General features: G+C 36.7%; 1 protein-coding gene across 1 annotated transcript in view; it reads left to right on the top strand.

Annotated features, from left to right (window-relative positions):
- The window catches only part of LOC131063585 (lecithin-cholesterol acyltransferase-like 4), a 102,126-nt gene that overhangs the window by 39,831 nt on the left and 47,638 nt on the right, over positions 1–14,657 (top strand). Inside the window, exon 2 of the mRNA XM_059219805.1 lies at positions 10,487–10,768. Coding sequence (XP_059075788.1) covers positions 10,487–10,768 — 282 coding nt within the window. The remainder of the gene's footprint in view (positions 1–10,486; positions 10,769–14,657) is intronic.

Raw genomic sequence — 14,657 nt, 5'->3', positions numbered from 1 at the left:
ACGAAGGCTGGTTGTAGCAGATTAGTATCCGACTGAGGTGGGACGCCTTGCCCATAAGAGTCGTAGTTGGTATTTTGTCCCGAGGAGCGCAAAGAGGATGTGTTCTTTGGAACTGCTGGGTCAATTTTATTTATATCTTGTGCTTACGACCTCTGTGAGTAGGCAACACACAGCCTTTACGAGTCTCTGTGTGTATACACAAGTGGCACCCTTGCCTGCACCTTAGGCACCACCATTCTCGGCTGTCGCAAGGGTTTATGCGGCGATGCAGTGCTCCACCCACAACCCTCACTTTGACTCTGCGTTCGCTCAGACTCAAGGTAAGGTCTGTGATAGCCTTCCGTCCTACACCAACAATAGGCGGCCCATGGATTTACCCATAGCATGCACGGCCTGCAGAACCCACTGTGGGGTCCTTGCACTGCCAGTGTCCTTGTGCACAACTTGGCCACACGAAACAATGGTAGAAGCGCCCAACATGACGAGGAGGTGGACGTAGACCCCAACAGCGCCTACGTGGTCATACAGAGGAATCACTCGGGCTCTTCACATAGTCGACTTAGCACCCTCAAACAGTTGGTTGCGCAAATCCGATGGCACACCTGTGTGGCCCAATACAACACCTGCGGGGCCGTACACTTACAACCTGCGATGCCATTCGGCCGTGAATGGATCATTAAAATTCGATATCTGTCTGATGATGAAGTCACTGCCTTCGTATTAGTTGCTGCTTTAACACATCATTGACTTAGAAGTTTTTGCTCAATAATCGCTGCTCTCATTGTATCAACCATTGAATGGCTTGTTAAATGAATACACTAAACACGTGTCCTTCCAACATAATTTTATTATGGAATTGACCAAGGAAATAAATCAAATAGCTTTGGTAAATGTCTTTCTTTAATATGCTGCATCTATAGGCTGGAATTGCTGTATGTTCAAAATGGTTGCTTGCCTTAGATTTTCTCAAAATAGATTATTTCATCAATCATATCACTATTTTGTTTTCTTGTTATTTGTTGCTGACTTGTATTTTGACAAGCTATCCAATTGCTTGTATTGTTCTTAAATCGGCTATCATATAAAACACTTAGTATATTTCTTCTTTTGTAGTCGGCTGGCATGTAAACATATAAACTGGTTGTTCAAGTCTTAATAAAGTCAGTGAAAGTCTTCTAAGATTGACCATCCTGTAAGAGAGCCTTTAAGTCTCCAGTAATGCAACTTCTCTGCTGTAAGGGTGAAAGATTTCAACCAAGCATCTCGTGGAATGAATACGAACCTTCAGCTGCAACAAAAGATGAGTTCGTTGACGTTTAAGTCGAACACAAAGCAAATCGCCTTTCTTTAATGATCGATTCCCTGTTCTCTTCTGTCAGATGTTGCTACTATATCAGGGCCTTTTCCCAGGTTTCGTACCCGCTCTGATACCATGTTGAATTGAGGTATACACATTCTTTGTATAATATTTCTGTCTTCCATATCTTTAGAAAGGAAGATTTATTCTTCCTTTATACATATTGGTGGTGCCCCTTCACCAAGGGTCACCACTCTACCAAGTTGGTCTCCAATAATTATATTATTAATAACAATATAATAATTATTATATTAGTATACAATATAATAATTATTCAATATATTTATAATATAATTGTATTATCACAATAAATATAAATATAATATAATTATATTATCACAATATTATCACAACCTTAATGTTGTCTATGTCAGCCTGATGGAATCTGACCATAGCATCAACACTCCCTCTTGGTTGATTAGGCCGATTAGGCCACTTACATATTTGTCTTCTTCAGGCTGGAAGTGATGACCGACGGTACCAATCTTCAACATTGTAGAAAGAATTCCACTAGCAGGAATAGGGGCAGTTGCCTATATGATAGATTGGTACTTCTTGATAAGGTGTCTATATGTAGTAGGGGTATTGGTTTTCAAGGGTGTTACTATGTTGTGGCCATTTGTATGCTGTTTTAGTTGGGGTTGCTATGGCTTGGTTATGACCATAAAAAAAACATATAAATATAAAAAATTAGTAAAAAATAGAATTTATACAAAAAATATAAGATTAACCACAAATACAACTGATAATTGATAATTCAAAGCCAAATGTTTTATGTTGTTAGTGTGCTTGCTTTGAGGGTAAGGATACATGTATATTTTCCCGCTTTTTCATTTTTTTAAGAATTTAGGTCATGGTGTTCTGGGGTTACCTGAGGTATTGACAAGGCACCCTGGGTTCATCTCAGATGAACATGGGGAATAGCCAGGTAGGATCCCATTTGGGAGGCATATCCATGGGATACCTATATGTGGACTGGTCTAAGATTGAGATCTAGTACATCTGCAATACAGGCAAACCTAGTTTTGCAGGGTGATAAAATATTATTCATGAAGTTTGCTAGGAAAGTAGTGATATGCACTTTCATTTCATTGACAAAATAAAATTCTTAAATAAAGTAACACATTGTTTGAAGAGAATACAGTTCAATGAGAAGAACTTCATTCAGGTATTGTGCAATGGTCTGGAGTATGCTTTCCCATAAAGGAAAAATATTGGCAGTGAGAAGGTCTTCAACAATCCTTTCAGACAATATGAGAAACTGTGTTTCCTTCAAAAAAAGAAATATCAGGATAAGTTTGTAAACTTTTTTGACTCTGGAGAGCTTTATAAGAGAAAACTGGGAGCATTTCATCCCCATCTGAGGTGGATTACAGGATTGAAAAGAGGAAAGTAAGATTTATGATGACGGCTATAAATCCAAGGATAATGAAGCTCCAATCAGACAAACGAGAAGTTAAACTAAGAAGAGGAGACTCCAAGTGCAAAAGTTTGAAAGCTTACCATGTAACCCAAGACATCATCCTTACCAACCCAACAATCTAGTCCAGAGAGAAAAAACACTAAGTGATTCTTAAGCTCAGAATCAGTTAGATTCTACTTAGGAAATGTTGCACTTGGTGATAGTGGAGACAAAGATGATTCAATTCTGAGTAGCTCAATAGCTCGTGGCTATGTAGGTGACCAAGAAGATAATGGAAAGAATTGCAATAAAAGGCCGCCTTCCTCTTCTTTCCTGCATTAAGAAAATATGAAAAGAAAAAGGATGCTTTAAATTTATTAATTAGATAGAGAATATTGAGTAGCAGGGTAGGTTAGAGAAAAGCAGGCATAGCACAAACCCCAAGCCTCCGTATCTGAATGTAGACAAAAGCATCATTTGAGGAGAGAAGCAAATCAGATGTCTGTTGACAACACTTTCCTTGGTGGAGAACTATGGTTTGATCAAGTAGCTATTAAAATAGGAGAGGACGTATGTGGTCATATTGTTGATAGCCAAACAATGCAAAAAAAGCTAGGACCAGACGAATGCCATCACATGATAGGAAATGAATAGACAGCAGTTTGAATTGGGCATTATATAAAGCAGACATTCTTAGGTTTGAGTCAAACTATAATATTATGACAACTTTGCCACTTAGTTATATAAGACTTGTGAACAGGTGGATGTATTGAAAAAGGAAAATTTATTCCTTAATGAATGTTTGGCTACCATTCATTTAGCAATAGAATGGACTGTTGTAGATTCTGGGGAACCATTTCCATCAGTCACAAATTCTATTGTAATTGATCAAGCTTAAAAGTATGGCATGTTTGGAGCATGTTTAGAAATACATGCCAACGAAGCAAAAGTGGACTCCCTTATGAAATTTGAGAGGGCATTAAAGCACATGAAGAAACTCATTTGCTTAAACAAGAAAATGGTAGCTTTGCTTAGCTAACAAATAAAATGAAATTTTGTGGATATCTAGGGATTGCGATGATTAGGATCTGGATAATGCACGAATAAAATATTTTCTGTAGGAATAGAAAAATGACTATAGACATTTAGCCTGTTTTCAAAGAAAGAAAACTAAGGTCAATAATTATCATGTTGATACAAATTGAGGGTGTGTGAAGTTGAACAACCAAGCAAGGATTTGGGGTCTGACACAGCCAAACTATTAAGTTAAATATTGCTCAAATTTAGCAAGACATTATATTTTGAAGATCTTTAATTAAAGGAGGAACTTTGATCAATAATGGGCTAGGTAACTAAGATATTACTCAATTTTAGATTCTCAGCCAAGCAGAACACAACTGAATATAATAAAAGGTCAATGCCACATGGAATATACCTCGTAGCTAGCTGCTAGGGGCATGAGCAGAAGGTGTAGGAGCCATAAAAATTTCATATGGAAACCAAAGATGCTGAAATATAAATGGTATTTCTTAATATGCATTGCAAGCTGTACAACCAGTCTTCGATAAATCTTCTATCATGTGATTTTGTGAAACGTTTTTGAAAAGCTAACTATTTTTGACCAGGACATGGTTGTACGAGGTTGAAATCAACTAATTTATATCAGTAGAATAGCAAAGCATCTCTTGACATGTCCAGAAAAAATTCATCTGTTGGACCCCTCAAAAAGAGGCAAAGTACAGTCTGTAGTATTTCTTAATAACTTGAGCAACTGAAGTTTAGATGATCTTAAACAGAAGGCAGAACATCATGAAACATGTACTCTCATGCTCACTGAATATCAGGTTGAAAGCCATCCTTTTGATATCCTACAATGTTGGAAAATAGTTCAGATCTGCTCATTGCCTTCAATAATAACCACCTTAAAAACTGAAAGCTTGGAGCTCAACTAATATCAAATTTGGTAAATGTTGTCATTTTATTAAACCCTTAGTCCATTAGTGAGAACCAATTGGAGATACGTTTAGTGAACTAGTTCTACCCCAGTTGGTCAAGTGCCAAGTCAAGTGTTCTTTTGTCATGGGTCGGACTTTGGGCCTTCTCCTTTCATCCTTGCATCTTGCCTTCAGTCCTTGGGATCCATCGACACACTCTCCCACACTTTTCCTAAAGGATTTCGGATTTCAAGGAATTGGTCCAACCCTTACTCTTTTGGTAAGCATTAGACCATTTCCCTGAACCTTGAAATTTGAAATTCCTCCCTTTTCCTAAAGGATTTCGGATTTCAAGGAACTGGTCCAACCCTTACTCTTTTAGTAAGCGTTAGACTATTTCCCCGAACCTTGAAATCCCTCCCTTTTCCTAAAGGATTTTGGATTTCTTATTTCGGGAACTGGTCTAACACTTACCAGTCTAACCCTTACTGTTTTGGTAAGTGTTAGGCTGTTTACCCAAACCCTGAAATCTGAAATCCCTTCCTTTGTTAGATGTTGGATTTCGGGGAACTGGTCTAACCCTTACTCTTTTAGTAAGTGTTGGATTATTTCCTCGAACCTTGAAATCCAAAATCCCTTCCTTTGTTGGATTTTGGATTTCGTGGAATTGATCTATCCCTTACTCTTTTGTTAAGCATTATATCGTTTTCCCGAACCCTGAAATCCAAAATCCCTTTCCTACCTCCCTCCCGTCCCTTCTATCTTTCGGACTTCGGGGTTCCTGACTCCTCATCCTTGGTGACAATTTCATGGAGGCCCGATGCTCGATCTTTGATGATTAACACTTCCAAATGGCGTGATCGACACCAAAGGATCTTAATGCTTCACCAACTCCTGCAACTTGTCTATTTCGATTCATGAAGCTACAAGGGTGCATTTATTGCATTTTGTAGGTTACCATCAAGTGGAGTTTAAGGCCATGCCTATTTATGGTTGCTTGTTGGTCTTCATGTCAGGTTTGCATGCTCTGACCATGGATTGTCAGGCAATCTACCTTCCATATGTACTTTCCTTCTTGGGATTGCCTTGTTAGGGTATGGTCTGGTTTCTTACACACACTATCATGTCAGATCCGACCACTTCCCCGTCTTCCCAGATTGACATTCTCTTGTACAGGCAAGAGTCAGGGTTTCCCCTCTTTGATCGTTGGCTCCTTCTCTGCAACTAGTTTGCTATAAATAGGCTGTTAAGCTTCATTGTAGCGAGTTCTTTGCTTGCTAGTTTGAGCTATAGTTTGCTCTTTCACTTCTCTTGAAGACTTGCATATTTCTTGCATTTCTGCAATTGTAAGTTTGGCTGGATTGAAATCATCATTCTTCCCTCTCTTCGACTTATGCATGCTGTGTATGTTTTCTTACCTTCATGATAAGTGCATGTTTCATGGCTTTCTCTCACATATGTGATGTGTTAACTTGTTTTTGAGTGACTTGTGGGAAACCTTATCCCCATTTGACATTCAAGAAACCCTAACCTCCATACATACATTTGGTGTCATTCATGCAATTGAAGTTTGTTCACCTCCAAGGTGTTTTGATTGATTCCTTGTGTCATTTTAGGTTAGGGAGAGACACATCTCTTATCTTGGTGTATCACCTCTTTACCTTTTGCATCTTTTACTTATTTTCTCCTACAAGCTGTTAAAGTAGGTTTAGGAGTAGAATTTGAAGTGTTGGGTTGGTTCAACACCTGCAACTGGATAATGAAGGAAGCCGACTTTCTCTGGAGATTCAACCCCTTGCGCAAGGTCCCACACTTTGGGGTTGTTTCCATGTTTCACAAGGTTGCTGGGTTGATAGCTTAGTAAGGGTGCAAACTTTTGTGACAACAATAGATATGTTATTTTCGTTGCTTCTTGGTAGTTTTTGGGAGGTCTTAGAGAATGAAAATTATTGTAGAAGCCTTAAATACACATAGTCACATACAACAGTATTCCATGTCCTCTATTCATGAACTATTCAGTATTTTTCATTGCATTTGAAGGTAAATAAAAGGATAGTGGTAGAATTCCATTCCTTGCTGGAGTTTTCTCAATATATGTTTGTCTAGAGTAAAACTTGTGTTGTTGATTTGTGTCATGCCTTTTGTGTTGCTTCTTGGTAGTTATTGGGATGTCTTAAGAGATTAGAGTTTTTGTACGAGCCTTAAATATGTAGAGTCACATACAACAGTGTTCCATATCCTCTTTGAAATAATAATTGATTGTAATATTAACAAAGGAGAGGAATACTCCTTACTTAAAAAATTACAAAAGATCTTTCCATAAAGAAAATTATCAAGAACTAGAGATAGAATAGAAAGATTCTAAATACTAACGGACTTACAAAATAGAAAGTTACTAAAAACTAATTAACGACTTAAATGACCATTAAGCTAAATATTACAATATTACTTTAATACTCTTCCTTAATGGTCATGATCTTTTGGTCCTTTGGCCATGAATGCATAGAAGGGTGACTCCTCCGAATGCTCTGCGACACGAGCCTACTGTTGAGACCCCCTCTGGTTAGATTTTTGATCAGCCAATCGCTTTTTGCTGAACTTCATATGACCAAGTTTACCACAACAGCGACATGTGATAGATTTCAAATTCTTTGAAGAATCATTAGGTTTTTGTTTGCCCCTTCTGCTGAGTGGACTTGCGTTTGCCTTTGTCCTTGGTAGTTAAAGTCTATTCCACACTGGCTGTCTCGTAGCTGATACCAAACTGCTTCTTCCACTTGTCTAGCTGCAAGAGCTTATTGCACAACTCATCAAACTTTAAGTCAACATTGGTTGATGTAATGTTGAGAGTTTCGATGAAGTGCTCATAGGATCGTGGTAAGCTTTTTAGCGTGATAACCACCATATCCTTTTCTTCCATCTTGCGACCAATGGCCTCCAGTCGATTGCAAATGACTCTGATCTTTATTAAATTATCCTACAAAGACATCGTGTCATCCATCATAATCGAAAACATATTTTTAAGGAAGAAAGCTCTGCCTTAATCTGATGTCTTGTGCAAATCCTTCAAATGAGTCCAATTTTATGCAGCAGTCTTGCCAAATGGCACTTTTGGAAGCATCTCATTGGTGACTGATAACTTGAACAACATAACCACTTCATGATTACGCTCATCAACTTTGTCTACCACTGGGGGACAAGTAGAATTCTTGCCATTGAACTTTTGACCGGCTTCCAACATAATGTTGTGTAACGAAGCCATCCCTTTCGCTATCCAGAGACACAGAAAACGAGATAAAAATCAGCTTCTCAAATATCTTCGAATTTTGTTGCTGAAAAATCGAAAAAAAAACTGTAACCCATGATTTGTTTTTTTTTAATTATGTAAAAACACTTGATGAAGCAAACCCAAGTCTGATAAAAAAACAGAAAATTTGAAAAAACTTGTGTGCCCTAGAAACCCTAGGCACATAAAACATGATTTTGTGAAAAGTTTTCAAAACTAGGTCAAAAACCCTCCATTGCTTTGGAGAAAAACAACACCCATGATTTTGTAAAAAAATCGTGCAAAATCTCATTTTGCCCTAGAAACCCTAGGTGAACAAAAATGAACAACAAGAAACCATGATTTGTCAAAAAATTATGTTCAAGATGGAAGTCAAAAGTTGCTGCAAAACAACACAATTTTGTGGAAAAATTGTCAAACCCTAGATATGAGATTTGTAGAAACACTAGTTATAGAAAGACATTCAGGGTGTGCACAATAGACTCCAGAAAAACAAAGGCTGCTCGATTAGATTGTGAGCAGAAAAACTCGGGAAAAAATTCAGAAGTGGCATGTAGAGAAAAGCAATGAAATCCACAATTCTTTTAAAAAATTGTACAAAAATAGACAAGAAAGTCGCACAACCGTGCAGGTGAGAAAAACGCCTTGAAGCAAGCAGAAAACGACCAAAAAACCATGATTTTAGATGAGAAAATTGTGCAAAACAATAGAAAACCCTAGCCGTAGTTTTAGATGAAGAAAAAAACTGCGTTTTTAATGCAGAAGATGGCACAATTTCTTCAGAAAGAGGTTTGCGATTTTTCTTTTAAAAAAACTGCGAGTTTTAGATGAAAATATGATGTGATTTTGCAAACGAAAAACCTGTGAATTTCAATAAGAAACAAATCCACAATTTCAACAGCAAAACCTGCAATGTTTTTACCTTGAAAACCCTCAATTTTTTTTTTTGTCTGTAAAAATCTGCCAAAAACAAAAACCCTTAATTTTATTTAAAAAAAATTGGACAAAAAATTCTAAAAATTTCCTCGAAATTTCTAGGTAAAGACTACGAATTTTTTATTAAAAACATTCACCAAAAAAGAACCTATTCTAGGATACCATGAAATAATAATTGATTGTTAAATTAACGAAGGAGAGGATTACTCCTTATATAAGCAATTACAAAAGATCTTTCTATAATGGAAACGATTGAGAACTAAAGATAAAATAGAAAGATTCTAAATACTAACAGGCATACAGAATAGAAAGTTACTAAAAACTAACTATACAAATTAAATGACCATTATAAGCTAAATATTACAATATTACTTTAGTACTCTATTGGTGAGCTAATTCAGTATTTTTCATTGCATTTGAAGGTTAATAAAAGAACAGTGGCAGGGTTCCATTCCTTGCTGTAGTTTTCTCAATATATGTTTGTCTAGAGTAAAACATGTGTTTTTTTGAGTTCAGTTGATTTGTGTTATTCATACAATTAGTTGCGGCAATTATTAAGCTTATGAATGTGTATATATGTATGTGCACATTCACACATTCTAACCAACATAAAGGATATTCAATGGTTGTATCAGTAGCACACATAGAAAGTCAGATTTTCCATTCAATTGGTAAATTTCTTGGAAAGTTTTAGATCAGATCTGTGTTCTACTTATTACTTCAGTTGAATTTGTGAGCTGACAATTTTTTTTGGTAACACTCCATCTAGCTCGGCTCAGAGAATTAAAACCCCAAAAAGGATATAAAACTGAACCCAAGCATATGCCTTCAATAATGTGCTTATAGTTTCCTATTGAGATCAAATGCCCATCCATGATGCATACGACTCCACAAATTTATAGGACAAAGGGTCTTAACTCCCAAGGGAAGAGCAGGGAGCCACTCAATATATGGATGGTCATTGAAGGCTAGATTATCTTTGGAAAGTAGTCAATTGATGTTTGAAAGATTCAATCCTTTAAACAATTCTACGCACTAATCTGTGATATACAATTCTGGAGGATGGAGGTGGCAGAGTTAGCCAAAAAATCAGCCATTGCATTGCATTCCCATGGACTATAATATATATAGGTCATTGCCAATTCCTGGAAGGAGTTGAGCATCCTCCTTGTGTGCTTGTGAAGTTTAGTCAAGCACCAAGGCTGGGGGAGTCTTTCACTATCTTTTCTGGAGAAGAAGCTAGGATAATGGAATTTGTTTCTACTATATTTAAGGAAAGATTTGCTGTATCATCCATCCAGAGGCCTCTTCTTTCACATTCCCGAAGGGAGGGTACAATAGCAAGCTTTCATGTCTCTTTTTGGGGTCAGAAATTCAGGGGGTTTGTGATTCTTGCAACTTAGGTACAGGGTAGTATTCTCAGGAATTTTTCTATTTAAATTTGAGAGTGCTGAATGAGATCATTAATTGGAGTCTCTCTTGTGTTTCAGCTTTCAGATATACTATCTAGTACATTTTAATTTTCTTGATTTCATTGATTAAAGCTCAAGAAGTTGCTTTCCTGAATGCAGGTATTTATTGCTGCCAACGCTGTTCTGGCATTTTCATAGTGAAAATGGCTGCTCTATTGCAGGAAATAATTGAAAAGCTTGAAGAATGGCTTCATTTGACCAAAAAAAAACAACCCTATGTGAATCCTGATTTGGATCCAGTCTTACTTGTACCTGGCATAGGAGGTTCTATATTAACAGCTGTAGATGAAAATGGCCACAGAGAACGTGTCTGGGTTCGCCTTTTTGCTGCTGATCATGAATTCCGAACGAGACTTTGGTCTTTATTTGATCCTAGCACTGGTACAAATATTCTTGTTTTGGTACATTTTGTTTCATCTCCTTAGATATTATCATCACAGGATTGATATACCGATTTGAAGAAGTGAATTCCTGGAATTCTGCCCTCATTAATTTGTGCTCCATAAATTCACCATTAACAATACATGTTTTGGTAATTCTTCTGCTTATTTTGTGTAATCTCTTTTGGAAGATACAGTAGAAAGTTAGAAACAATGTTAATAAGAGATGTGTTGACTTATTGACCAAAACCTTTTTCATATGCATAAGATAAAGCTATTCCATTTCTCTGTCTATCTCAACATCCAGCTTATTGAACCAATGGACACTTGAGAAAGTTTCAACTGTGAACCATGAGTGAGGTGAGGTCACATGACACAAAAGACTGTCCAAACCATCTGCGGAATGATCCAGAGTGTAAAATATTCGTCAGCGTGAGGTTTCTAGAAAATGATTGGCAGCAGAAAACACCTGATTTAGTCTATGGAATATAACTGCTGGTCTTTGCAGGAGGTGATTTTGCAAAAACTGTTGTGATTTCATAACTGCCACAACAAAAGCTAAAATGCTGCCAGCATGAAGGGTGTTTTCATCCTGATACATGAATGTAGTGTCCCCTTTAATTTTTCTTGTATTCTTTAAATATAATAAATCCAAACTCACAATAGTAGTTGTACAATTGATCATAAGTATAAAATTAATTTAGATATTGTAGTTTATCAATGCATTATATAATTCAGATTGATGCTTAGAATGTACAGCAGAATATATAGAACTTATCCTCTTATCTCTTATGTAATTCTTCCTCCAATCTGCAGAGATCTTTCCTTGTTTAAATGCTTTTGAAATGTCTTAGAGTCTGTTTGAATCAGGGGTTTCTGTCCACTAAGTCAGTGATGGAAATTAAGGGGTTTTTGTCCTTCAATTTCAAACCTTGGGGGGTTTCATCCACAAATTGCTAAACCACAGCTAAACCACAGTTCGTTCACATTCCACAAGGTATAATAATATAAGATATTTGCACAATTTATGATTCCTTCCGCTTGATTTGTCTTCCTTATATACACATTTTCTTATATACCCATTTTCTTTAATAAACAACTCTTCATTCACATGCCTTTGACTTTTTATTAAAACTAAAATCTATTAAATTTCAGTTTTTTATAGTATTGATTAGTCTTCCTTAGGTGCTTCTTTTATAACCCTTTATGACTTGTAATTAAGATTGTATGCATAGCAATGGCCGTAATTAGTGCGACCTGTCCATAATTTATAGGTACCTTTCTATAAATTTTGTTATAACATGATGCATCTGGTAGCCTTTTGAACTGGGTGATCTTAGTATAGCTTTGGTAATTTTAATTCTTTGGTGATTTAGATTTTTATCATAATTTTAGGCAGGGCATTACAATCCAACCTTCCCAAGATTGATCATCCTCAAGCGATTGTGAAATAGGATGTTGAAGGATTTCTTCACTCTCCCATGTTGTATCTTCTTCAGAAAGATCTTTCCATCGAATCAGATATTTTGTCATTGTTTTTTTTCTAGTATTCTTTCTATATAATTTATAATGGTTTCAGGAAAATTATAATCAATTTTCAATTGGGTTAGTTTTAATGAAGGAATAATTTGACTTACTAAAGCTCCTTTTTTGCAATGGTTGTAGATGTTAATAAACATTGTGCTGCCCATGCTACTTTTCCATACCTAGAACATATGTTATTATTTTTGCTGTTATAATTATAGGAGCTCCAACAGTAATGCCTTTTAACACTACGTCGTTACCCTCTGATTTGAACTTTAACTCCATAATCTGATAATTTGAGTAAACTCTCCCAAAGAGTGTAGCCATTGCTCTTCTAAGACCACATTGGTTTCTCCTATGCTCACCATATAGAAGTCATCTTGCATCTTGTGTCTACCAAGGGTAACCTCCAATTGTTGAGCTTTCGTTAGTGCATGGAATTATACATCATACAAACATCAAGCACTATAACATTGAATCCATTGTAATCTTCTATTTGTAACCCTCTTCTAGCAACTAATCCTTCATAAATGAAATTGTGTGTTGCTCCATTGGCTGTTAGGATTGTAACTTTATGCTTGGATGATATTTAGGAGTACCTAACAAGGTTGCAAGTGTGTTCTTTGAATATTCACTTTCATTTTTGGATTTAGTTTCACATATAGCTACTTTGGGTTCTGATTCTTCCTCGTGATGAGACATTACTTCTATGTAATGCACTTGGTGTTTTCCCACACAATGTTGTCCAAGTTCCCATGATCATTTCTCTTTGATGTAAGTGCCTTTTGTTGAGAAAAAATCTTTTGAAAAGGTTCTAGATTCAGCCCTATAGGAATGTTTTCCCAAAAGAACTTATTCTTGGCCATTGAAGTTTCTAAATTTAAAGCTCTTTTGATAGCTTCTTGAAGGATTAATGGATCAAATGCTTTAATTAAACCTCTAAGAGGTTCAATTAGTCCTTCAATAAAAAAGATAGTTAATCTTTCTGAAACATCGGGAATCGTTACTGATAATCTTTGGAATTCTTCTACATATGTCTCCACTATCTCTTCTTGTTTTAATTGTGCCAATTCTCTATAATGGACTTTCGGATCCTTTGTGTTGAATATCTCAACAAATCCATGGTACCACCATTTGTGAGCTGATCCTTCCAAGTGTAAGGTTGCAAATTTTATGGCATCATCCTCAGTTAGTGGTTTTTTCATATTAGATCTATCAAATGTAGACAATGCTTTGTTACTCAAAGCTTGATGGTGTTCATTTTGTCTTGGTTAGGGTTTATGCAACATTCACAAGCTTGATGGTGTTCTTTGCATGTCAAAGCAAAGTCTAGTTGAGTTTCACTAAAATCGTCCATTGTCCTTGCATTCCTAGGTTTAGTTTAGCATTCCTCAAACCTTCAATCCTTTTGCACTTTTTTTTTATCAAGCTTTCATTAGTAGTAGCAATCAAAGAGCCTCATTGCATATCATTTGAAAATACAAATTAGACTCATAGAGCATCCTTTTGCCTTGAGTGATCATCTTCGTGGAACAATTGTGTAAGCCCCCCTCGTGACACCAGCAATCACATCAATCATTGAGCTTATCTACATGTCAAGGCCTAACATTTGGAACCTTGGAGTCACCTCAAGTGATCACTTAGTTCAGCATTTGTGGAGATTTTGTTCAAGAGAGGATAAGATACCTTGGTATTTTATTGTGTATGAAGTGCATAAAAAATACATCAACACTATATATTTTGTATCACTCCAAAACACATCACTCTTCACTATGTCCTTCACCCCCCACCCCTGCTCTGTCATGGCCTCAACCCCACCTATTCTGCAACTGTTGGTATAACCATGAGTTGCAGTGCCTCTTGCAACTCAATCATTCTCTCCTAGAGAATGAAATAGGATTCATATCTGGTCTCAACAGGTTTCAAGAAATCCTCCTTCGAGAAGCTCTTGAAGAGTGCATGTGAAGTGTGGTGGTTGCAGATTAACATCTGCACAGTTGACCACTCCTCTAATCCACTCAATCTTCCCCATGTCCTTGAGTGCATTGTTCATGACATGCACACAACATGGAGTCCACCAATTATGTTTGTAGACTGCCTCAATAAATTTCCCTGCAGCTCTACACATGTGCTGCATTTGTCACTACTTGGACCACATTTTGTGGCCCAACCTCCTCAATAGCCTCCTTGAGGTCCTCAAACTAAAAATCAACATCTTTGTCATGCCCTGTACGATCAACTGCTCTGAGAAAGTATGGGCCCTCTGTAGATGTAACCATGATGTTGATGAGTGGACAATGGCTAATGTATGTCCACCCATCCATAAGTATGCTACATCCAAACTCCACCCAACATGCCTTCATCTT

Source organism: Cryptomeria japonica, chromosome 4, assembly GCF_030272615.1.
Source record: "Cryptomeria japonica chromosome 4, Sugi_1.0, whole genome shotgun sequence".
Taxonomy (NCBI): domain Eukaryota; kingdom Viridiplantae; phylum Streptophyta; class Pinopsida; order Cupressales; family Cupressaceae; genus Cryptomeria; species Cryptomeria japonica.
Note: the sequence above shows the minus strand (reverse complement) of the source record. Positions and strands in the feature narration are given on the sequence as shown.